Source organism: Epinephelus lanceolatus, chromosome 23 (genome assembly GCF_041903045.1).
Source record: "Epinephelus lanceolatus isolate andai-2023 chromosome 23, ASM4190304v1, whole genome shotgun sequence".
Taxonomy (NCBI): Eukaryota; Metazoa; Chordata; class Actinopteri; order Perciformes; family Serranidae; genus Epinephelus; species Epinephelus lanceolatus.
Window position 1 is genome coordinate 2,909,808 of NC_135756.1, and position 25,640 is coordinate 2,935,447.

Below are 25,640 nucleotides of genomic sequence, written 5' to 3' on the forward strand. Positions count from 1 at the left end.
AGCCAACAGAACCACATCATCTGCAAAGAGCGGAGATGCAATTCTGTGGTCCCCAAACTGGACAGACACAAACCACAACAGTTTCCTTCAGGATAAATAAAGTCTTATCTTAATCGTAGTTTCGCAATAAAACATTTGTAACGTCTTAGAAACATTTTCCTCTCTAGCAGCCCCGTCTCCGCGAAAGACAGGTCTGGAAAAAGCACGTAAACCTTCACATATTGTCTGATAGCTGCTTTTACTTTGTCATGTTATTCATCAGGTAATTATTGATGCATCAAGTTTCAGGTTCCACCAGTGTCTGTGTTTTATCAGCACACACACACACACACACACACATAGAGCAGGTGATCCAATCAGAGCAGCAGAGAACTCCGATGAAAACTCCTCATGGTGTGTAAACCAGCAGTTGGACAGACAGATGGGGACAGACATGTTGAGGCTGGTGTTGGTGCTGCTGTTGGTTTGGACATGGACGAGCTCAGCGCTGGTCAGGTAGGAAAAATACACCTTCATTAATGTCAGTGTACAAATACAGTCACTGCTTTTTTATCATTCAAGTCAGACTGCAGACATGAAAACGGATATTTTTTTTATTTATTTTAGGGCTAAAAAAAACATTTTATTCCCACAGTTTTGAAAATTGACTCATAATTGACTTCTATTATTAGTTTAAGTTAGTGAGTCGGGTTTGTTTTACACTGGAAAATATAAAGTAGGGGAGGTCGGGGTTAGTTGGCACACTATATGTCTCTGGCATAATTTACGTTAGAATATTCTGACCAGCAGCAAATGAAAGGTTTTGATCTCAGCTATGAATAAATAAATTTGCACAAATGTTTTCATCTGTTGTTGCTTGTAGCGTGAACGAAGCATTAGGGGTCAGAGGATCAGTTTTTCTGGTTGTTTTAATGGTTTTAAGCCTGTTGGTGTTTCTCAAAGTCAAGGATCATTCCTTGGTAGGACGAGTCCTTACAAGGAATTTGTACCCGCAGAGGATACACACATGCATCCTTCATGACACTCAGAAGGATCCTTGACATCGGAGCAGACCTTAGGTGGAATTTGATGATGTAGCGTCCTTGAAATTCAGCCATTTAAGGATCCTTCCTTGACTTTGAGACATACCGTTTTTTGCGAGTAACAAATTAGCATTAGCATCACAGTTAATTACAGCTGTAAATGCATTGTGCTAACCAAGCTAGCAGCTGGTTTTAGGGTTAGCGTCACACTCTCTTCCAGATATGGTCACTTCTGGCTCCAAACCTCTAAAATGCCAAATCAAGGCTTCAAAACAAAAGACCACAAACCAGTAGGTGATGTCACGGTGGCTACGTCCATTACTTTACACAGTCTGTGGTTTATACACAAATGAAACAACATGTTAATCAGTGAGAGGTCTTGTGCAGGACCAGGCTGTCTCATAGTTTATATCCCAAAATGTTGAACTACTTCTTTAAAGATTAAGGAAAAACTAGTCGAATATATTTTTTAAAATGTTTCCTCCGCAGGGTTCCTCTGAAGCGGGTGCGTTCGGTTCGTTCCCAGCTGCGAGCCGACGGCCTGCTGCAGGAGTTCCTGACGGATCACCGCCCCGACATGTTTAGCCGGCGCTACGCTCAGTGCTTCCCGCCCGGCACCCCGTCACTGCGGCTCGGACGCTACAGCGAGAAGATCTACAACTACATGGACGTAAGAACAACTCTGACTGTCTTAGTGTTACTGATGTGCTGCTGAGCAAGGCACCAAACCAGCATCTGCTCATGAGTCCCTCCTCCTCCTCCACCATGGGCATATGTATCCGTTTCATACAGTAACCATGTGTTTCAATACAGTGATTAATTTAATCTCGTTTGACTGTAGAGTTGTCTGCAGCTCATAACTCAGCCCGTCCTCGCTGCTCTCTCTCTGTTTATCAGACCAAAGACGAGACAAGAATTCGCTGCTAGTCACCCCATAGTCCCTCCGCCTCACTCCTCACCACTGTGGACTGCTTCCCTGGGAGGAAAACAGGCTGCAGCTCCAGAGACAGAGCTTCGGTCAGCGACTGTAGCGGCTCATACTCAACCGGGGAAAACCCGCCGGTGCTGGGTGTCATAGCAGTTTCCAGCTGCACCAGGTCTAACCTGTGTAACGGCAGCAACAGAAAGTTTGCTGGGGTTTGCGCAGGCTGGATTCAAGTTGCTACGGCTGCTGACTGGGGGTCTGCCTCCAGAGCTGCGGCGGGGAGTGAGGCGGAGGACACACTGTGACTTGAGGCTCTAGCTAACGTTAGCTACATAAGCATGAACATGAAGCTGCAGCCGTGGGCCTTTAGCACCTGTTAGCAGAAGGCTAAACTATTAGCAATTTTCATCTCTGAAACACTTCACTGGAATTAATATTGTGTGTCTGTTGTGTGTGTGTCTGTTGTGTGTATCTCCATTGTGTGTCTCTGTTGTGTATCAGGCTCAGTATTATGGTGAAATCACTCTCGGGACTCCAGGGCAGAACTTCTCTGTGATTTTTGACACTGGCTCATCCGACCTCTGGGTGCCGTCATCCTACTGCGTCAGCCAAGCCTGTGGTACTGCACAACACTACACTACACACACACACACAACACACAACTCACAGTATACCACCACAGTACACTCAGGTGTTTGACACTGTTGGTATTTTATAAGAGCTGTGTTTGTGGGTCAGAACAGTATGACATCATGGTTTAGAGACTGTGATAAGAAGTTCAAGGTCTGTGTGTGTGTGTGTGTGTGTGTGTGTGTGTGTGTTCACAGCGTTGCACAGACGCTTTAGGGCGTTTGAGTCCTCTTCGTTTCGTCATGACGGTCGGATGTTTGGGATTAACTACGGATCAGGACACCTGCTGGGAGTGATGGCCAGAGACACACTGAAGGTCCAGTTTATTCTACTGCACTAAAAATATTCATGTATGTATATATGATATAATCACCATGTTTCTGCAGTAACTCAAAAGGGACAAACCAAACACTGGCTCTAGAGATAAGTCCAGTCGCATTTTTGTGTCGCCCACCTTAGGTCTCCTACATGCTTGGCATAAGGAGAAGTTTCAGTTGGTTGCAATCTGCAGCCTCACCACTAGATGCCACTAAATCCCACACACTAGACGTTTAAGATACATCCCATACGTTTGCATGTCCCTGATTCTGTTTCAGTCGGGACTTTAGTGTTTTTGTACCCAAAAATAATAGACAAACGTAGCTGTATTTATCTTTAGGTGATACTTCAACTCCTCCAGCTCCTCGAGTGTGAAAACGTTTTTTTCAATATTTCAAGATTTTCTTCAAATTTTTTGACGGTGGATACCAGCATGTAATACAGCCGTGAAAACAAAGTCTTTGACACCTTTGAAATTTAGTAGCTGAATCATTACAGTGCACGCCACAAACCGTGATGTCGAACAACAGTTTGGTTTTGGTCATGGACCTGTGTTATTATAACCTTCTGTCTTCCTGTGTTTCCTTTCGGCTTCTGTAATACCAACTGTCCAGTAATAGCAAACATCAATAAAATCGTTTGTATGTGCAGCGTGTTATCTTTTAAACATTAAAAATACTCATGTGCATTACATTTCCTGACAAAAATCTTGATTCTGGGGTCATGGAAATACATTTCTATCAAAATAAATTCCCATTTATTTCTATCGTACCAAACCAACATCAAGAAATCACCTCAAGAGTAAAACAGTTTGTGAGCAAAAGGAGACTGATGTTGACATCTGTTACTTCCAGCTCCTCCAACTCTTAAGACTTGAAGATTTGTTTTGACCCCACACTGCTGGAGAGGCTGACGATGTTCTCTGTTTTATCAAATTCCATAATCACATATCTTCTGTTCCAGGTTGGGGGTGTGACCGTCCTGAACCAGGAGTTCGGAGAGTCAGTCTACGAGCCTGGTGCCGCATTTGTAATGGCGAAGTTCGATGGCGTTCTGGGGATGGCGTACCCGTCCCTGGCAGAGATCCTTGGAAACCCCTTTTTTGACAACATGATGACGCAGAAGACAGTGGAGGAGAAAGTCTTCTCCTTTTACCTCAACAGGTTCAACCTCTTTTTTCCAGCCTAATGCCATGACTCAAGAGTTTGTCTCCTTTCAGGCATTCACACCAGGAGCTCACCAGTACAACCAGTACCACCAGTTCAGGGTTCAGTGCCGTACTCAGGGTGCATTGGAGGGAGGAGAGTTCCTGTACAAGTTTCATTTTGTATTTGAACAAGCAACTTTACAGTCACACTTGTTTTTGGTTTCCAAACTGGAGTCTACGCTCTTCCAGGAGTCCATATAAAGCTCAAGAATTGTTGGTTGGTTGTTCAGGAGAGGTTCTGAAAGGGTCTTGTGTTTCCAGGTTGTTTTCAGGTGATGTAGGACGTTTCCATGTTTCGGGGTGCCATCTGGCTCCAGTGGTGACTGGCTAGAACATCTGGGCAACACTCAGAGAGACTGTGTCTTGCAGACACCTCTATAATTTGGGATTCCTTTGGCTTCCAAGGGTATCTACTAGGGCATTAACAGAAAAGTCGATTTGTCGACGTGTTGACGTCAGTGGCACAAGTCGACACCCCCCGGGAGAAGTCGACAAGTCGTGTGCTTTTTCCCTCTCTCTCTCTCTCTCTCTGTGCTTGTGTACGGAATGCAATCGCTGCCTCTGATTGGCTTACACTGATACTTTATCCTTGACTAAGTGAACATACTCGGGCGTACTATAAGCGGAGCAGACTCCAGTCATTCAGGCTTTCATAGTCGAGCGCACTTCCGCGTTGTAGTTTCCTGTAAAAATGTCTGTGAAAAATCCCCGCGATGTGAAAAATACATGCTGAGCAGTCACTGGTGCGCGGAGCGGAGTCCGCACGGTTGTAAAATCTGAGCTTTGCGCGCACAGGGCTTGCGGAAGTCCGCTTTGAGTCCGTGTAGACCTCCGCGGAGTCCATTCTGCGTACGTTCTGCCCGAGTATGTTTGGCCCTTGACAGACACACATCACATGTGTGGAGATACTTCACTTTCCTCCGCCGTGTCAATGTGATGACATCATCAAATGACTTGTCGACTCGACTTCGACTTTATTGACAGATAAGTCGACCTGAAAAAAATCAAAGTCGTTAATGCCCTAGTATCAAACATGTTTTAGGGTAACCTATGTTTTAGTCAGATGGGTCCAGAAGGATCCAGGACTTCAGAGGTTCCCCAGTGAGAGTTTAAAGGTCTCAAGGTAGTCTAAGAGCTTCCAGAAAGTTCCTGAGAAGAAGCCAAAGGCATTTTCAGACTGGAGGGCCTTTTCATAGTTCTAAAACCCCCCTTTTTGTTGTGCCTGCACTGCAAGAATTAGGAACGATAGTAGTTCTTAGAAAACCATTTTGAGGGACTTTTTTTAGACCCGTTCCTCTGTTTTGTCATGGATGTGTCCTGCCACCAGATTTTATTTTCTGATTCTTGGTCAAACATCTCTAAAGGCTTTTGACAGATGTGAAAAACACAGAAAATCAAACCTGTTTTGACAACTTTGATGACGAACTAAAGTTTCGGAATCAGTGTGCAAAGATGATTGACATGACGTGAGATTGTTCTTTTTTTGTTTTTAGACATGCGTCAAATTTGGATTTAAAACAGACTTTGTGTGCAAAGGCCTTTACTCCTGGAGTATGAGTGAATGTCTGGCTTAAGAGTTGGTTTAAAGACTTTCACAGGAGTCAGAGGGTCCCAGGAGGGTGCAGAGGACTCTGGGTGTTCAGAAGTGTTTTTGGTTCTTGACTGAACATAATTAAGTCAATAAAGTTTGTCGCTTGAAATGTGATTTTTGTCCCTGCAGGAAAACAAGTAGTGGCAACCCACAAGGCGAACTGTTGCTAGGCGGAACAGACGAGGCGTTGTACAGTGGACCAATCAACTGGCTTCCTGTGACTGCTAAGAGATACTGGCAGATTAAGATGGACAGGTCTCTGACACACTTTTGATGATTTCTTTGTTATTTCAAAATGCTTTTCCTGATTTTGTGGCATCTTTGGTTCTTGACCTCGTTCATCACAGTTACCGTCACAGCTAATAGATTGTGCTGGTGTGCTGTGCAGTACACACAGTAACCAGTAGATGGCGGTCCCAGCAGGACTATAAGACAACAAGTATTCACTCACCGCTCACAGAAACATGCAAACTTAATGACCTCTGTGTGTTTCAGCGTGGCTGTGCAGGGTATGAATTCGTTCTGTCCTAATGGTTGCCAGGCGATCGTAGATACTGGAACCTCCCTCATCGCCGGACCAACCAATGACATCCTCAGCCTTCAGCAGCTGATTGGAGCTTCTCCCACAAACATTGGAGAGGTTAAACAAAAAATCATCCTGGAGAATAATTAAAACTGAAAAAGACTTTTGATTAACAAATAATCTCCTTTGATTTTTACCTCTGTGTGTGTTTCAGTACCTCATCGACTGTGTCCGGCTGTCCAGTTTGCCTCATGTGACATTCGTTTTGGGAGGAAAAGAGTACACACTGACTTCTGAGCAATATGTCAGGAAGGTTTGTTTTCTGTCCGTGCTTTGTCTTCTTTGTGTGTCTTTCCAAATCACCAACAGACTTTGTTTTGCAGCCATCTGTGTTTGTTGTGATTAATAATACGGATTACATTGTTAGCATGTAGCGTAGGGATCAAGGGGTGTGGGTCTAGGAGGTGTTCGGGTATTTGCAAGGGTTTCTGAAGGGTTTAAGAGGCCCAGGGTCCAAGGGTACCACAGGGTGTCTTGGTTTCTTAAGAGGTCCAGAAGGCTCCGGGGAGATTTCTTGGAGGTTTTCAGTGTTAGGAAGGTCTAGCAGAGAAAAGATCATGTTTTGGCTCCCCAGAATCTGCTTTTGGTGGCAGTATTCCAAAAGGAAACAAAGCAATGTCTTGTTAAGTAACAATGGCTTTTTGTGGCACTATCCCGACAGGTAACGCTGCAATTTTTTTGATAGAAAAAACACCACCCTTTTGTGGCACTGTCCCAACTGGAAATGCAGGAATGACCTTGGAATTTCTTAGTATAAAAATTGAAATAAGCTTTTTGTGGTACTGTTCTGGCTTGAAATATGGCAGTGTCTTGGTGGTATCATGGCTGAAAACAAATCAATGACTTGCTAAAATACAACCGATTTTGTTGGTCTTGAATTCAATTCAATTTTATTTATAAAGCCCAATATCACAGATAACAAGAGCTTGCAGCTTGGCACTCGTCTCGTCTAGGTGTCACGCAATCCACCCTCCGCTCCACCTCCCAGTGACTGTCAGCTCAAATACAGCATCACTTTAAAAACATTGATATGACATGTCTGAAAAGTACAAATGTATTTATGGTTTGCAGAAACAAACAATGCCAACATTTTCTTCTTACGACTGGACTACAGATATTTCAAAGCATGTGTCACAGAAAGCAGAGACTGAAGATTTTCAGTCCAGCCAAACTTTATACAATTAAAGAGTATGAAGGATTTTCCAAGACAGTTTGCAGTGTTTCAGGAAACTGTAAAGCAGATGTCTAAAACCCTGTGAGAAGATTCTACAGGTTTTCACCCCAGACAAACTGTATACCACGTCTTAGTTTTCCTCTCTGGTTCAGGATGTGCTGATAGATGTGTCTTTCTCATAACGTGCTTTCAAAACACATTGGTTATTGTAGGTAAGGATGTACTGACGAATGTTTTGAAGCAAAGGTTTGACGGCTAACATTCAATATTTTTGTCGTTATTTATGTTTAGTCTGAAGTTTTTATATCTTGGACCTGAGCGACACACTTATTCATTCAGTTTAATTTTTATGCTCGACATGACAAATTACTTTGATAAATACACAGTATGATACTGAAATGTCTCGACCTACAGGAGATGCTCGGCGACAGGGAGTTGTGTTTCAGCGGTTTCCAGGCTGTGGACATTGTTACCCCCGAAGGCCCCCTGTGGATTCTGGGAGATGTATTTTTGACAGAGTTCTACAGCATCTTCGACAGAGGACAAGACCGGGTCGGCTTGGCCACTGCTAAGCACTAATCCATCAGTTATTAATGGCTGACAACTGCATGACCAATAAATATGATACAGTTAAAATGACCTTCACAGCTTTTTGTAATCATTGTAACACAAGTGGGACTCAAGGTTACCATCAACTATCACTGGCTGAACTGTTGAGTACAGCTCAACAGGCAACCTCCAAGACTTAAAAAAAAGTAACGTGGAAGTGCCAAAACTGCAGTTCCTCTAATGTCCACTAGGGGCTGGCTCCAAGAGCGAGTCAATCTCTTTTGAACCCCATGTTAAATCTTTACAGCAGCAGCTGGTACAAAAACAGTGTTGGTCTCTGTAGCCAATTTCAACATTCATGACAACTGTACAGGGGGTTGAATTTTTATTTAACTCACCTGTTTAAATGTTATTAAAACAAAGATTGAATGGAAAATTTCTGACATTACAAAGAGAGGTTGCAGTTTGTCACACGTGTACGGTAGCCTCACAGGACCACAATGAAGTTTACAGAGGTCAAAATATACAAGACCAAAGTGACCTCACATATTCACAACCTCTTCAATGTTACACTAAAATATATTCTCCTCTCTAGTGTAGCAAGTGATACAATCTAACAAATTATCACTGATTAATGGCGCTTAGAGTTTTTGTTTCAGTATTAGTTTGATGGGTTTTTTTGTTTGTATTGTAATACCTTTTCTGACCTTTCTAAATCTTGCCCCTGAGCACAGCACTTTGTGAAGTCAGTTGACTCACAGTCATGTTGTAATTCCAGCCTCAATAAACATATGGACCGATGTCTCCTCATACTTGTATTGACGAATTTTACCAAATTGAAAAGACTAAATCTAAAGATATGCTTTATGTATTTTATTTTATTTTGTTTCTAAGGTACACAATATTGTTTCATAAGTAGGTCTTTATTTTTTAATTTCAGTCATGTGAGATTTTTTTGTTGCACCTAGTTTTAGTTTTTAGTTCAGTGTAAGTTAACTTTAATGACTTTCATGTTCTTTGGTGGACGATCTTCGGCTGAGAATTTGTCTCCACTGATCCAAATTCTCCTCTGACTTATCTTGTTGTTACCATCGTGGAGACTGGCTCTGTTTGGGCAGTGTGTTGTGTCTGTGTAAGGTGTTCTCATTTCTTCTCCAAACTCTGTGACTGGGAGTTTTCGATCTCTTCGCTGTTGTTGGTTCCCACCCTCTCGTCGTCCTCCGTTCCTGCCGTTCCCTGGAACTCGTGGTCGTACTCAGGGTCAGGGAGCTGCAGAGTGTCGGTATGTGGACCAGGTAATCGTCTGGAGTGGAATCGAGCCAGGCATCGTTTTCGCCTTCCCAGAGCTTTGGGGCTTGGCAGGCTTCGAACCGATGCTTTCGACGATTGCCTGGAGAACTGGAGGGAGAACTGGCGTCCCCGTGGTCGCATTGGTGGCCGATTCCGGACGTTTAGAGTCAACCAGCGGAATTCCTTGGGTCCCAGTTGGGTGGGGGAACAACAGATTGAGGAGCTGGTCCTGGAAATACATATAAATAAATATATAAGAATGGGACAGACCACAAAGGGAAGTTAAAGGAGTGGAAGGACAGGAGTGAATTAATAATTTAAAAGATAGAGGAGGAGTACATCACATAAATTAAGACAAACTGTGGTTCATGATGGACAGAGTTGGACAAACAAAGAGTGAGAAGTCAAAATGACACTGAGCAGAAAACCAGTGAATTACCTCAGGGTATCAAAGCCCGGTGCCTCCTCAGTGGGGGATGGATCCAGTCCATTCTGATGCTTTGCAGCATCACTATTCCCAGAAGAATCCATGTTGTGGCAGACGTCGCCAGACAACGGCGGACTGACGACGAGACGAGGGAAAACAATAGAGGGCGACCTTTCAGGAGACGGAGGGTTGCTGCTGACCTCCCTTAAGGTTGACAGGGTGTCAATGGCTGGGGAGGATGGACCTGTATCCTCTGGATGTGGATTGAGCCTGGAAAGATTGATAAAATGGTTTTAGAAAACCCAACTGCGCCCAATGACTCCTTCGAAGCCTCAAGTTCGGCACTTTGACTTAGTTCAACCAAACACCGAACAATACTTTTTAGGACATCAAAATTTTGGTGTCTATGGGAATTGACTCACTCTCAGCCTCAAGTGGCCGTTAGAGGAAATGCAGTTTTTGGCACTTATTTGTTGCTGCTCGCCAATAACGTATAGGCTGTGATTAAAATTGTTCAATACGAGAATCTTTCGTGCTTTAGATGGAGCAACCCTGTACCTGAACTCTGGGAAGAAGCTTCCTGTTGCATCACTGCTGTGTCGTTTGAAGATGGGTCGAGGAGGTCGGAGGTCAGGAGGCTCCTGAACGCTCAGCAGCCGGCGGACCCGACCCAGAACCTGTAAACAACAAAAGATATGGGACTGTAGACAAATTTAAACATTCATCCAAGATTTCCATGTTTAGAATTCTATCATCTGCATATAGAGCATCTTCCATTATATATCACCAACGTGTTCTCATATCAAGTCGTCATATACAGACGCTCTCTTACAATCCCAGTGTGTGATACCAATGCAGAGGACACCCTTTCGTGATCTATGAGACACACCCTTTAAATACTTCACAGGAGTGATGTAAGTAGACAACGGACGGATGTAAGTTACGTAACATAACATGACAACAGCACTGACAAGACACGACCTGTGGTCTCCGGATGAATGTCTGTGTTTGTTCCTCCCCTCCAGCCCACCCTACATGGATGTTTTTGCTCTTTATTGTATATCAGTTGCTTTAAGTGTTGAATGTTCTCTTGGGTGAGTTTATATCAGAGTTAGCTGAAAGCCCAGTGCATCTCTAGAGATGCTCAGGGGTGCCTTCGGCGTTGGTATCACACGTTGAGGGGCATGACTTGGCATCAGTACTAGAAGACCTGTGAACTAAAACGGGCTGATTTCACTGATATCTTTCATTTAGGTTTTGCAATTATCTGCTTTCTCACTGACAAACAGTCATACCGGCTGAACCTTTGACAGAGGTAATAAGAAACTCTATTACCGACTCTTGCCGCCAAGCCAAAACTGAGTCCTGTCGCCGTGGACGACTGTCGCTGACCTCAGGCTCATCAACCTGCAGGATGTCAGAAAGTCTGGAAGAAACATTGGATGAAAAATTTTCATTTTGCTGATGTTATGACTCTGAACTCAACATGACATTACTCTGACTTGAGATTTTTGAGACCAGTAGAAGCAACATAACACTTAGAATTCTGCTGATGAAGAGTGCGCCCTCTAGAAGATATATCTTTATACAACAGTTACCAGTTCACGTGTACTGCCTTAAAAGTTTCCATCAAATACATCAAAATGAAAACAGAAGAAAACAAAGCGCCCTAGCTTCCTGTGTAACAGTTGCCATAACAACCAAAGAGGCTTCAACCAATCACATTGCTCGATCAAAAATTTTAAATGTCTTGTCTCGTCTCGTCGTCCTCCGCTTATCCGGGTCCGGGTTGCGGGGGCAGCAGCCTCAGCAAAGAAGCCCAGACAGTCCTCTCCCCAGCCACCTTCGTCAGCTCTTCCGAGGGAACCCCGAGGCGTTCCCAGGCCAGCCGGGCGATGTAATCCCTCCAGCGTGTCCTGGGGCGGCCCCGAGGTCTCCTCCCGGTTGGACATGTCCGAAACACCTCCCAAGGGAGGCGCCCGGAAGGCATCCTTACCAGACGCCCGAACCACCTCAACTGGCTCCTCTCGATGTGGAGGAGCAGCGGCTCTACTCCGAGCTCCTCCCGGATGTCCGAGCTCCTCACCCTATCTCTAAGGCTGAGCCCAGCCACCCTGCGGAGGAAACTCATTTCGGCCGCTTGTACTCGCGATCTCGTTCTTTTGGTCACTACCCAGAGCTCGTGACCATAGGTGAGGGTTGGAACGTAGACTGACCGGTAAATCGAGAGCTTCGCTTTCTGGCTAAGCTCCCTCTTCACCACAACGGACCGGTTAAGCGTCCGCATCACTGCTGACGTGTGATGTGTATTGTGTAAAATGTGTGTGAGTGTGTGTGTGTGTTGACCCCATGTCGGTGGTGGAGCCGAGGAATGAAGGGATGCAGTAGTCGGCAGCAGCCAGTGTGTATGGCGGACGAGCCTCACAGTCGTTCCAGTACATGTCTTTGGTCATGTGAGGCAGGTTCATGTGCATCTCATCCACGGCCAGCAGAGACACCTGGAGGGACAGGTAAACAGGAAGTCACCACGATGAAGAAGGGATTTTGATGTGGTTTTGTTTTAGATAAAACATTCAATGTGATTAAACACTTAAAGTGTTTATGTTGCAGTAAAGTGTACCATGCTGTCTGTCACAGTGTGCACGTACGACCTGCCATACCTGCCACTGTCTCTGTTCACCCGATACATTTCCACTCACCCCGCCTATCCACCACACCTACCTGCCATCCTATCACCTGTCCACACATCTCCCGCCCCTGCCGGTCCACCACAATCACCTCATTAAGCTAACGCCGACTCCAGCTTGACAGACTCTTGTTGTAAGATTATTCTTCGTCATATCCATGCAAGACTTTCCAGCATTTATTACCAGACTGCTTCTTTGTTGCTGACCTCGCCTGTCTCTGACTCTCCGGCTTCGTCTGCTCCCTGGTAAACCACTCAGTCCTGTGTTCTTGATCAAGAGCTCTGCTTGCTGCCTGTTCCTCATGGCTGAGTGCAGATGCTGCCAATCAGCTCTACGTTCAGTTTACCTGTTCTGCTGCCTGTGATGTCCTGTGCTGTGGATTACCTCGCCATGGGGCTGCACATTCTGCCTTTGTGCGTGCACCACGACATCCACTCATTGTCACCGCTGGTTCCTCGACTCCTTGCCCGTTCTGACCTACCTACAGTTGGCCCCCTTACAGGTGTGCTGGTTTTCCTTGTGTGTTCACCTGGTATCAGATCCTCTGCTCATCTGACATCGCTCCCTGTCTGCTCCCTCATGGTGCCGCTGCACACTATTGAACTAACATCATGTCCTCTGCTTCCAGAGTGTCTGAACCTTTGTCTGAGAGCGCTGTGATTGGCTGCTGACCTGGAGGTTCCTGTCGATGATCCAGTTCGCCTCAAAGTCGTCGTCGTCCTCTCCAAACGGGTTGATCAGCTGCTCCGCTACCTAACGACAAGGCACAGATCACATCTGGGGGTCAGTCACACATATTTGAGAGGTATAGTAGGAGCCAATGTACAGTGCTGTTAGAGCTCAGTGTACAGCAAATCAAAACACAAATGAAGAAGCAACTTCATCAACTTAATGACACGTGCACAGCTTTTAGAAAAGGTGCTGCAAGAAGCTCACGACACAACAGAGACTGTTTCAAGGGGACACTAAAAAGTGATGCACACGGCTGGGACCTTGTAGTGGCCTTTCTAAAATGAGCAGGAATTAAAGTTAGAGTATTCTGTTATGATCACTCAGCAGCTAGCGCCCTAGCTGGCTAACACTGTCCCTTTTGGCTTTTTTTGTTTGTTTGTTTTTCAGTCGATTCTTTTTTCTCTCTGCCCAAATATCTGCCAAAACCACATAATAAAATTCTCTCAAGAAAAATCTCCTGCTTCCTTTTAACTGGCCAATGTACAACTGCCAAACTTTGTCTGGGAAAATGTAATCAGAGGCTCCTCTGGTCTGGGAATCTGCCCCGGGGACAGCCATTAAGAATAACTAAATAGCCAATCATCTCTCTGATGGTCTCGTTTGTTGATGTAGGTCATACAGAGGCACCAGTATTAAATTGAGACTCTTTCATAACCAGTTAAAAATGCCTCGTTGCTGCTTTAAGAAATATATAAACGCTCTGAGTAGAAGCCATGTGCACCTTCAGCCAGCCAGAGTAGAAGAAGAACTGCAGCAGGGTGAAGACGGGGACGTAGAGGTCAAGTTTGTGGCCAGGGTAGCCCCGGGCGGGGTCGAGGAACTGACGACCAATCAGACATGCAAAGAAAAAGGTGTAGACGGCGAGAGTGACGACCTGCAGAGAGATCACAGAGACTTGAGTGAGCATCCTCCCGCACTCTGAGTGGGAGAGCTCTGATTCAGTTACAGTAATGATGGAGGATGAGGATGATGATGATGATGTAATTAGTGGAGCTGCATCCGATTTAAACATGTTATTGTGACCGACAGACAGACAGAGACAGAGAGAGAGACAGGCCTGTGTGTAAACCAGCGGGATGCCGACCCAGTCGTAGCCGAACAGAGTCGCACACCAAGTCCTGAACACGTTCATCTCCTGAGGAAACAGATTCAACAGACTCCTGTAAGTCAACAGGCTGATTGAAGAACAACAGTCCCACCCTACTCCACTGAGAGTAAATCTGGGTGTCACATTACCAACATGTCTGGTTTATGTGGTCACACACTGACAGGGATTTAGAGGCTCAATCCGCATCTGCTAAAGTGTTGTTTTGTCTTTGACAGGATGTATTTGTAACCCAATGAGACACCATGATTCACTTTGTGCAAATATCAAACCACAGAGACACTTAAGGCCGTACCAGCAGGAAAATGACACATACACATTAATGCAGTGGTAATATTAATCCAAAAACACTGACAGGGAGCTGTCTACAGAACTATACATGCTTTGAGAACCTTAAGAACATACTTTAACCTAAGTAAGATTTTCAATGCAAGACTTTTAAGCAACCCAGTCGTCAGAATAAATGTTGGTGTGTATGTTTCTGCAAACCACAAACTCGTTTTGTTTGTATGTCATTACGTAGGAGATACATTAAAACCTAATGTGTTAACAGCGCTGTGGTTAACGTGGTGAGGTTTAAGCACAATAACCTAAATTACAGTTAGAAAAAGATCATGTTTTGGCTTAAAATGCCAATGTTTTGGTGGCACTATCCTGGCAGGAAATGCAGCGATATCTCTGTATAAAACAACTGCTTTTTGTGGCACTTTCCCTGCTGGAAATGCAGTGATGTCTCTAAAAAACAATCGTATTTTGTGGCACTATCCCTGCTGGAAACGAAGCAATGTTTTGATAAAAACTACCTATTTTCATGGCAGCGTCCCCGTTGGAAATGCAGTGATGTCTCGGTCAAAAACAACCGCTTTGTGGCACTATCTTGTCAGGAAACACGGTGGTGTTTTGATAAAAAAAATTAACTTATTTTCATGCCACTACCCCTGCTGGAAATGCAGTGACATCTCAATTAGGAACAACTGTTTTTTGGCACTATCCTGGCAGGAAACACAGCGGTGTTTCGATAAAAAATAACCTATTTCCGTGGCACTATCACCACTGGAAATGCAGTGATGTCTCTAAAAAACAATCGTATTTTGTGGCACTATCCCTGCTGGAAATGAAGCAATGTTTTGATAAAAACTACCTATTTTCGTGGCAGCATCCCCGTTGGAAATGCAGTGATGTCTCGGTCAAAAACAATCGTTTCTTGTGGCACCATCCTGGCTGGAAAAAGTTTTAAAAAACTGCTCATAATGTCACAGTGAAACGGAAATTAGTGTGTCTTAAGCTTCAGTAATGTGATGTAGTGAAACTGAATATTTCATTGATTTATTAATCATATAATAAAAACTCTAATGTTGATGTCGTTCAGATCGCTCAGCTAATCTGTTTTTGTAGAGATATATAAACTGCTTCAGTTTCATCAACTACAGCTTGTATCCTATAACTAGTCACGTTTCACTTTGAAGCTATGCTATGTTAGCAAGTTCTTTTAGATAGTTCACTGTTGGTAGTGATCGTAGCCATGATGTCATGGTCGGTGTATTTAGTGGCTTATTTTTAAAAAAAAAAAATGTAATGTTTAAGATTGTGTTAGCTTCAGCTTTCCTTGTATCTGATACGTTAGCTTGCTAGCATTGAAAATCCTTTCAACAGCATACATTTTCTGGTGACATTTTGACTTTATCTTAAAATGTTTAGTTTTGTCTATGATGTCAGTGTGATCTTGTTTCTGTCTCATGACCTTTAACCTGTTTGCGTTTTGTTTATTTCCTCCCACCCTTTATATCTCTCAATGTTAACATTTTTGAACCAGAATATTAAATGTTGAGTGTCACATTGAGGATGTTCTGCAGGTCGATGCTGTCCTGGATTCGTCCTTCCTGTCGAGCTTTAGACGCCAGGTTGGAGAACCAGACGACGGGGATCCAGTACTTCAGGTGAGGAGAGCGGATGTTCTCAAACACCTTCCTCTCCTCTGGAGTCATGAAACCTGCAGGTGAGCCGACAGAAACAGTCACTACCATCAGTATCAGATTATAAATGCGGCAGAGTTGTAGTTTAGTGACAGTTTTGTTGTCAGTCTCTGGCACTCAGAAACTATCAATGCAGTCCGAGGTTGTTGGAGACTCTTTACTCAGACATCTGTCATATTCATGTGCACATGCAGCGGGAAATTTTGACCCAGTGTCTCCAATAAAAAGGTCAGCACAAACATTTGAAATCATTTTCTCCGGGGAAAGACGATCAACATCAAAATCTGTGTTGCTGACATGTTTTTCTGTTGCACCTGAGTGTTAACAGGACAAAAATGAATCTAAAATTCCCCTTTCTGTTTAATTTATGTTTCTTTTATCTCACTTTCATGACATGGAAACCTCACAGATGGACTCTGTAGTGCTGCGGTCTGAAATGATGCATGAAGGTTGAGACAAACAGGTTCATCTGCTCTCAGAGATCCTCTCTAATTGGCCAATAACGAGCCAATCCCTGGGGTCAGATCAGACGGTTACAGGGAGGAAGAGTAACAGCCGGGAAGAAGCTGAACTCTGTCCGACTTTTATCATTTCAGTTTGGACTCACTGCTGCAGCACGGACAGTTCAAGCAGACACATACAGTGGTGGAAGAAGTATTTGGATCTTTTATACTTCAGTAAAAGTACTAATACCACACTGTGAGAATACTTCACTACAAGCGTGAAATAAAGTACCTTGAATTGGTACTAAATTAGGCTATAATACTTGCACTGCAGAAACCTGAGGTTAATAAATTAATACTTTATAGACTGTGCACAAGTACGGTAAAGTTGGGTTGCACAAAGTCAGTGATAATCTCCAGTAACCCCCTCTAAACTGTCACTCACAGTCAGACCCTCACCTGCCTCGACCACGTGGTCCATGGTCGGGAAGCGTTTGCAGACGGCGGTGCTGACGGAGCGGAAGATGAGCAGCGACGTCAGGTTCACGTAACGTATTAACGTCCGACGCAGCAGGCGGCCATATTCATCTTTACCCTGAACACAGCTGGTGGAAAGCACACGGTATGTCAAGAGGTCAAATCATTTGTCACATGAAATCATATAAATATAATCTCAGTGAAGTGTTATCTTGGAATCTGAGGCAGTCTTCGTTAAGGATCCCAGTGGCCTGAGTGTAGGTGGTAGAATCAATATAGAGTCATGGTGTCACTACCGACTTTGCCGGAAGTGTCAATTCTGTGTATTTGGGGACGCACTACATTCCTGTGCCCCATGAACTAACATTCATCTTGTTTTAGTGTCCCTAAAACCTGATCTGTACGTGGAGCCTCTGAAGACTTGAAGCTGATGTAACGTTGTATACATCAGACAGGTGGGCAACCTGTGATGTAACCCTGATTTTACCATCCTGCCCAAAGACGAAATGAAAGTACAGAAGAACTGACACCTCTCCAGGTACCAGTCCACGCTCCATACATGGTCTGTACAGGGACTTCAATCTGCGACCCTCTGGTTCCCAAGCCAAGTCCCTATGGCCGATTCAAGTACTGCACTTATCCGCTTCCGCACCTGCTGTTTTCTGTTGAGATGGTGCTATCTCTGGTTTGTAAAGTCATATAGCTCTGGGTATCCAGCAACCACTACCACCAGTTTCTCCTCCACTGTTTACCAACTGGAAACTTGTTTTCGTGACCACCACAGAAGGCCCGCCTCTCAAATCATCTGATTGGACAATGGGGAAAAAAGCAGAGATGACGTTGGGCATGTTTCCGCTCTGACTTGAAGTTTTCTCGACTCTAGGAGTTCAGAGTGCTTCGGCAAAAACACCAGGCAACTAGAGCGCAGAAACACAAGGCCTGTACTGGCGCAAAAACAGCGAGCAGAAAGCTTCATTCTCATTAAAAACTATCACAAAAAATCGCCTCCAGCTGCTGAAACACTTTCTGTATGATCACAGCCTTGTGGGAGTGGCCTAATTGAATCCCTTATGTTTGAGACCATGCTGCAAGGTGAGTGTGCTTGCTGATCCTGTGAGTTTATCTATCTCCTTTAACTTTAGCTCATATTGGAGTTATGCTATGTAGCGTGTGAGATAGAGTATGGTGAATGTGCTAGGAAAGGTAGTATCAGCACTGTCTCTACCTGGAGCTCGCATGTACGGAGCCTGGGTTTGGTTGAAGGTTGCAGTGCTGTTTGGGCTGAGAAAGCCATGTGTAAGTAAGGTAAAGGAGGTTATTGGGTTGGTGTGGGGAGCAGTGAGAGCTGGCATTAGGGGAGTGTCTCTGGGACGCCAGAGATCACTGTCTAGCCTCCTGGAGGTGTCGTGGGACCAACTAGACGAAACACTGGTGAAAGGAGGTTCCCACCTGATGACCCCAAAGACATGTTAGTTATCACTGCTCACTGGTCTGTATAGTTAAGCCTTGCCATAATAGCTTATCATAGGGCTTAGGAGGTTATTCACTGAGTGCTGATCCTTTCTCTAGAGCACATACTTCTTGTGTTTATTTGAATGAATGAAGCGTTTGGCATTTTGGCCGTTGCCATCTTGGTTTTTGGAGCCAGAAGTGACCATTTTTGGACAATAGGGTGAAGCTAGGGAGGATGGAGGGGTGGGTCTGACTGAACACCCGAGGACACCCACTATAGTTGCGGTTTATCAATCACAAGGTAGCCGAGCCCTAAAGCACTCCCTGCTTTATGGTTTGTTCTATCTAACTGGGGCAATAATTTAAAAACTGAACATCACGCAGAGCTGAAGAAGAATTGAAACGAGCAATTGAGACCATAAACTCATTAGAATTATGTCCTTCCGTCCACTGTCATCTGCTTATCTGGAGCTGGGTCGCAGGGGCAGCAGCACCCCAGACGTCCCTCTCCTCAGCAACGCTTTCCAGCTCCTCCTGGAGGATCCCGAGGTGTTCCCAGGCCAGACGAGATATATAATCCCTCCAGCGTGTTCTGGGTCTGCCCCGGGGCCTCCTACCAGTGGGACGTGCCCGGAACACCTCTAACAGGAGGCGCCCAGGAGGATCCTGATCAGATGTTGAACCACCCTTTCAACATGAAGGAGCAGCGGCTCTACTCCGAGCTCCCTCCGTCAGCTAGAAAAATGTTAACTGAGAAAATAAATCAAGTGAGAAGTTGGGTCATTTTCTCACAATCAGACGTGTTTTTGCAACCAGTATAGTTGCCCCCTGCTGACCATCACACGGAACACAGGCTTCATGTTTCAGACCCACAGAAAGACACTTGGTTTGAACGTACCTGGAGATGAGGAACATGAGTCGGTCCGGCCAGGGCAGGTTAACAAACTGATTCCACCAACGATTCACCACCAGAGTCACATAGAAACCTGAAACACAGACAAACACCTGAACATTTATTCTCCCTAAATTCACATTAATTCATCTAAATAAACCATGATGGGTGTGTTTCAGACATCGCACATGTTTATAGTTTTTATTAGTGTCAATGTGTTGACATTTATCAAATATCTTAATGCTGCAGGTTTGGACTTTATTTGTGTTTTTATGTTGAGGAAACATCTGATTTTGAGCTCAGGGTTGTTTGAAGGTTGACAGAAACACAGTGAGTGAACACACAGCAGCAGATCAGATACTCATCCTGCTTTTAGCCTTTCTCTGCTTCTTTAATGATCTGATTCCATTAGCAGCTTGCTGATGAGGCAACCCAACGCCCCGTCGGTCTCTGTGTGTCTCCTCGGGCAGGAAGCAGCTATATTTTACTTTTTATATAAGTGAGCTTTTATTCTATTTCAGTCTCGCTGATAGTCTTCATGATATTTGCTTCAATAAATACTCAAGTACTTTAAAAGTGAACTTAACTGCTTTAATAAATGTGTTTATTTCCATTCGATATTGAAGCTGAGTGGTTTACAGTCCTCCATAGTGTCTGCACACAGCAGTCATCCGTCAGTCAGTGGTGAGTGATAGCTGTGTTCTCACAGAGGACTAATATTAGCCGACTTGTCCTGTGATTATTAATAACAACACACATCGACTGTGAATCTGACACGTCTGCTACTATAAACCATTTAAACCATTAGCAGGCTGTCAGAGGAGAGATAATGACACGTTTAATCATCATCTTATTCATCTTATTATCTTTCATTGAGCCACTGTTAGAAATCAGTTATGTAATGTCTCGGTTGTGCAGAAACTCACGTCACATACATTACAATCAAATGGTCAGTTAGTTCATTTTTAGCTACCTAAAACAAAACCCATTAAAAAAAATCAGTATCATTTTAAGTGTACGCTATATTCAGAATACTTTCACTGCTTTCCAACATGTAACTGAAGCCATTAAGTCAAAGCAACCACACTCCACTGACAACAGTGGTCATTTTATGAAGCAGCTGCCTCGATGTGTGAGGTGAAGCAGAATAAACATTCTAAATACAGTGTACACGTTTTTGCTGCGGCCCCCGCTCACAGCAGTGTGTTGTATAGCTTTCGTGCCGTTAGATTTGGTTTATCAAACATGATAACAAAGCAACAAAGTGCATAAAATAATCACGACAGAAACATAAGATAAGTTAGACAACCAAGTTTCTATGTAGGCCTATCTTATATCTTCTATATATCGTAATCATTTCATTTACAGCTGATAATGACAACAGAAATAAACTAGTTTGCCGATTTTACATGTCTCCACAACTCAAAACAATTGCCAGTTTTCTACCTGGAAGTGATCGTTGTTGTTAGCGTGACGTCATCGTAATTCTCCTCTCCTTCTGCATATCCCTGTCGCACATGAAACCAGTCTCACATAGCCACACGTATCTCCACACTTTGTGTGAAACAGCAACAACCTTCGAGCCAGAAAACTTCACCCTAACAAGTCTTTTAATAGTTTACATGGCGTTTTCTTTTGCAGGAGTTTAACCAGCGCTCACCTCCCCATATGTGCAAATGTTCCGCCAAAACAACTTCCCTCCTGATGTGATTTTACAAGAGCGCAGTAGCTGTATCCCGGGCTTAGTGCCGCCTAAGATGATTGTGATTGGTTTAAAGAAATACAAACAAGCCAGAGCGCACATTGCCACATTGCATTTCACAGCATAGATTCTTTGTGTATTTGACAAACAAACTACAATCCTGAAGATCTTCAGTCAGTAAACAGACTGTAAACAGTGAGACGTACCCAGGACGAAGGTGACGGGGATCTGCTCTGCGTAATTATCGCAGTACATGGACAGTTTCTCAAACAGTCTCTTCTGGTCTTCAGAGAGGATGAGTCTGCAGCACAGAGGACACAGAGGTACATTTACTCAGGTGCTCTGAGGTACTTATACTTTACTGGAGTAATTCCATGTCATGCAGCTTTCTCATTCTCCTCAGCTACGTCTTAGAGGTAAATATTTTACTTTTAAAGTTGCGTAATGGCGTGATGTTACTTACACACAGTACAGGCCAAAAGTTTGGACACACCTTCTCATTCAATGCGTTTTCTTTATTTTCATGACTATTTACATTGTAGATTCTCACTGAAGGCATCAAAACTATGAATGAACACATGTGGAGTTATATACTTAACAAAAAAAGGTGAAATAACTGAAAACATGTTTTATATTCTAGTTTCTTCAAAATAGCCACCCTTTGCTCTGATTACTGCTTTGCATACTCTTGGCATTCTCTCCATGAGCTTCAAGAGGTAGTCACCTGAAATGGTTTCCACTTCACAGGTGTGCCTTATCAGGGTTAATTAGTGGAATTTCTTGCTTTATCAATGGGGTTGGGACCATCAGTTGTGTTGTGCAGAAGTCAGGTTAATACACAGCCGACAGCCCTATTGGACAACTGTTAAAATTCATATTATGGCAAGAACCAATCAGCTAACTAAAGAAAAACGAGTGGCCATCATTACTTTAAGAAATGAAGGTCAGTCAGTCCAGAAAATTGCAAAAACTTTAAATGTGTCCCCAAGTGGAGTCGCAAAAACCATCAAGCGCTACAACGAAACTGGCACACATGAGGACCGACCCAGGAAAGGAAGACCAAGAGTCACCTCTGCTTCTGAGGATAAGTTCATCCGAGTCACCAGCCTCAGAAATCGCAAGTTAACAGCAGCTCAGATCAGAGACCAGATGAATGCCACACAGAGTTCTAGCAGCAGACCCATCTCTAGAACAACTGTTAAGAGGAGACTGCGCCAATCAGGCCTTCATGGTCAAATAGCTGCTAGGAAACCACTGCTAAGGAGAGGCAACAAGCAGAAGAGATTTGTTTGGGCCAAGAAACACAAGGAATGGACATTAGACCAGTGGAAATCTGTGCTTTGGTCTGATGAGTCCAAATTTGAGATCTTTGGTTCCAACCGCCGTGTCTTTGTGAGACGCAGAAAAGGTGAACGGATGGATTCCACATGCCTGGTTCCCACTGTGAAGCATGGAGGAGGAGGTGTGATGGTGTGGGGGTGTTTTGCTGGTGACACTGTTGGGGATTTATTCAAAATTGAAGGCACACTGAACCAGCATGGCTACCACAGCATCCTGCAGCGACATGCCATCCCATCCGGTTTGCGTTTAGTTGGACGATCATTTATTTTTCAACAGGACAATGACCCCAAACACACCTCCAGGCTGTGTAAGGGCTATTTGACCAAGAAGGAGAGTGATGGAGTGCTGCGGCAGATGACCTGGCCTCCACAGTCACCGGACCTGAACCCAATCCAGATGGTTTGGGGTGAGCTGGACCGCAGAGTGAAGGCAAAGGGGCCAACAAGTGCTAAACACCTCTGGGAACTCCTTCAAGACTGTTGGAAAACCATTTCAGGTGACTACCTCTTGAAGCTCATGGAGAGAATGCCAAGAGTGTGCAAAGCAGTAATCAGAGCAAAGGGTGGGTATTTTGAAGAAACTAGAATATAAAACATGTTTTCAGTTATTTCACCTTTTTTTGTTAAGTACATAACTCCACATGTGTTCATTCATAGTTTTGATGCCTTCAGTGAGAATCTACAATGTAAATAGTCATGAAAATAAAGAAAACGCATTGAATGAGAAGGTGTGTCCAAACTTTTGGCCTGTACTGTACCTCTAACTTAAAATAACTCAACACTGACTTTTGGTTTCACACGGGACATGAACAGCAGTCTGCTGAGTCACAGTCCTGTGTTTTTTTAACATCAATCCACCCCGACCTCCTCCTTATGCAGACTTTATTTATAGGTCGTGTCCAGATTGTAACCACAGATTCACAAAAACTCCCACGATGTTTCATGTTTCAGCTGATCATTTTAACACAAACCATTATCTCTCCCTAGCCAAATGCTTTTTGTGCCTAAACACAGGCTGTTTTCATGCTGTGTTTGTACGTATATCTACGAAAAGTAATGCGCTAGAAATTATGTATAACCCATGTAATCCTGAAGGCTCCAATGTGACCAATGTGCGGACGGGAGTGAAGAAAGCAGTAGTGTAAAGAGCAAAAGTCTGACTAAGAAGCCAGGTTAGGTCGGACGGGTCAAACAAACACAGGACTTTCCTCCAGGATACAGGTGTTCATTTCCTGAGTGAAACCGAGGTTTTTTAAGGTATGTTGTCACGTTACTTTAAATACGAAAACTTACATTAAATCATAACGTGGCTACATCCAACCATGATTCTTTACTTAAACTTAACCTACTTAACTTTACATTAAGTACCTAATCTCACGTTAAGTACATCGCCTAATGATGACCAACCACAATTCTTTTCCTAAACCTAGCCTATGAAACTTTACTTTAAGTTATAATGCAACGAAGTCCAACCATGATTTTTTTTTCTAAATCTAACTTGCGTAACTTTACATTAAGTACCTAACTTTACTTTAAGTACGTAGCCTGATGATGCCCAACTATGATTATTTTCCTAAAGCTAACCTATGAAACTTTACATTCAGTTACTTTACGTTACTTTAGTTACTTTACAATAAGTCTTAATGTGACAAAGTCTGACTATGATTCTTTTCCTAAACCTAATCTGCATAACTTTACCTTAAGTACGTAACTGTACGATAAGGCATAACGTGACGACATTCAGCCATGATTCTTAACTTAAACCTAATCTACTTAACTTTACCATAAGAACATGACGACGCCCGACCATAATTCTTTTCCTACACCTAACCTACATAAATTTATGTTAAATACTTTACTTCATGTTACATCATTACGCGACAAAGTCCAAACGGGATTTTTTTCCTAAGCCTAACCTACGTAACCTCACTTTGACTCACAATGTGACAAAGTCCAGCCATGATTCTTTTCCTGTAGCTAACATCCGTAACTTTACATTAAGCACGTAATGTGGCAATGATTCTTTTTCTAAACCTAACTTACAGTACCTAACTTTACGTCATAATGTGACAAGATCCAACCAGGATTCTTTTCCTAAACCTAACCTATATAACTTTAGGTAAAGATCCTAACTTTACGTTAAGTACGTAACGTGATGATGCCCAACCATGATTCTTTTTCTTACCCTAACCGAACCGGTAGGTGTGCTAATTGTAAGATATCACACAAACCGTTGTATGAGGATACACTGTCGTACGGGACCTTAACCACGGCGTTGTCACATCATAAAACAGCGAGACAAGAATACTTTGAAGCGACTCGTTATCGTGACTCGTAATTATGGCCACTAGAGGTCGCTGCCCTCACTAAACATAAATATGGATTACAGTAATCTGCATGTAAAATGACGTGCAGTGTCATTTTTTTAAGAGACGAAGGAAACTAATTCATCTTTTGCAAATCTCCTAAAATTTGCACTACATTTGCTCACTGATGTTTTTTGTACAACAATGGTTCTTCACACATTCACTGTTTGAGTCTTTTTATGAGATTTGCTGTACATAAGAAATTTGGAATATCGCCAGACTTGTGCTTTTTAAAGTAAAACTCAGAGCCAAGTTTTAAAGGAAGCATTTCATGACTAATAATGACCTCTGTAAATGTGTGTGTGAATGTGTGTGTGACCTGTAGACGAGGCTCAGCACACTGTAGAGCAGAACGAACAGGATGAACTCTCGGTACAGCAGCTTGTAGATGCTTCCCCTCCAACGCAGCAGCAGCCGGTGGAAACTGAAGAAGCTGGCGTTGGCGACTTTACTGGAATATGTGACGGTCATCCTGAGACCACCTGACTGACAGACACACACACACACACACACACACACACACAGACTGACTCTCTCATTGCATTTACAGACTAAATAATCAGCTCTACTGTATTGTTATAAATTTAAATCAGAATTTCTAAATCCTTGTACTCACAGTGAAACTCTCAGATGTCTTTGTTTTCCCTCAGTGGTGCCTCCTCTTCTTCTTCTTCTTTCCTGATTTGCATTTGCCAGATGCCAACCAACCATCTCCTCCCCCTCCTCCTTTCTCTCTGATGCTCTCTCGCTCCCTC

The 25,640-nt window shown here is 43.7% G+C and overlaps 2 protein-coding genes across 3 annotated transcripts; one reads left to right on the forward strand and one right to left on the reverse strand.

The window, feature by feature from the left end:
* The first annotated feature begins 349 nt into the window (after positions 1-349).
* Positions 350-8,089, forward strand: nots (nothepsin). Its single transcript, XM_033615131.2, has 9 exons — positions 350-495; positions 1,512-1,692; positions 2,449-2,566; positions 2,775-2,893; positions 3,859-4,058; positions 5,823-5,948; positions 6,189-6,333; positions 6,431-6,529; positions 7,865-8,089. Exons 1-9 carry the CDS (start codon positions 422-424, stop codon positions 8,027-8,029), a joined length of 1,227 nt encoding a protein of 408 aa, XP_033471022.1. The 5' UTR covers positions 350-421; the 3' UTR covers positions 8,030-8,089.
* Positions 8,090-8,234: 145 nt separating this feature from the next.
* LOC117249489 (bestrophin-3-like) lies at positions 8,235-25,615 on the reverse strand. Of its 2 annotated transcripts, none has more exons than XM_078165305.1 (14): positions 25,502-25,615; positions 25,205-25,371; positions 21,386-21,480; positions 19,484-19,571; positions 17,116-17,261; positions 16,076-16,230; positions 14,193-14,270; positions 13,857-14,009; positions 13,076-13,156; positions 12,063-12,214; positions 11,052-11,142; positions 10,275-10,393; positions 9,729-9,986; positions 8,235-9,518 (listed from the first exon to the last, which is right to left on the reverse strand). In XM_078165305.1, the coding sequence occupies exons 2-14, from the start codon at positions 25,354-25,356 to the stop codon at positions 9,143-9,145; spliced, it is 1,944 nt and encodes a 647-aa protein (XP_078021431.1). In that variant the 5' UTR covers positions 25,357-25,371; positions 25,502-25,615; the 3' UTR covers positions 8,235-9,142. The 2 variants fall into 2 exon arrangements, with proteins under 2 accessions (XP_078021431.1, XP_033471071.1); XM_033615180.2 differs by having other exon boundaries at positions 25,205-25,367; positions 25,502-25,579.
* Between the last annotated feature and the right edge of the window lie 25 nt (positions 25,616-25,640).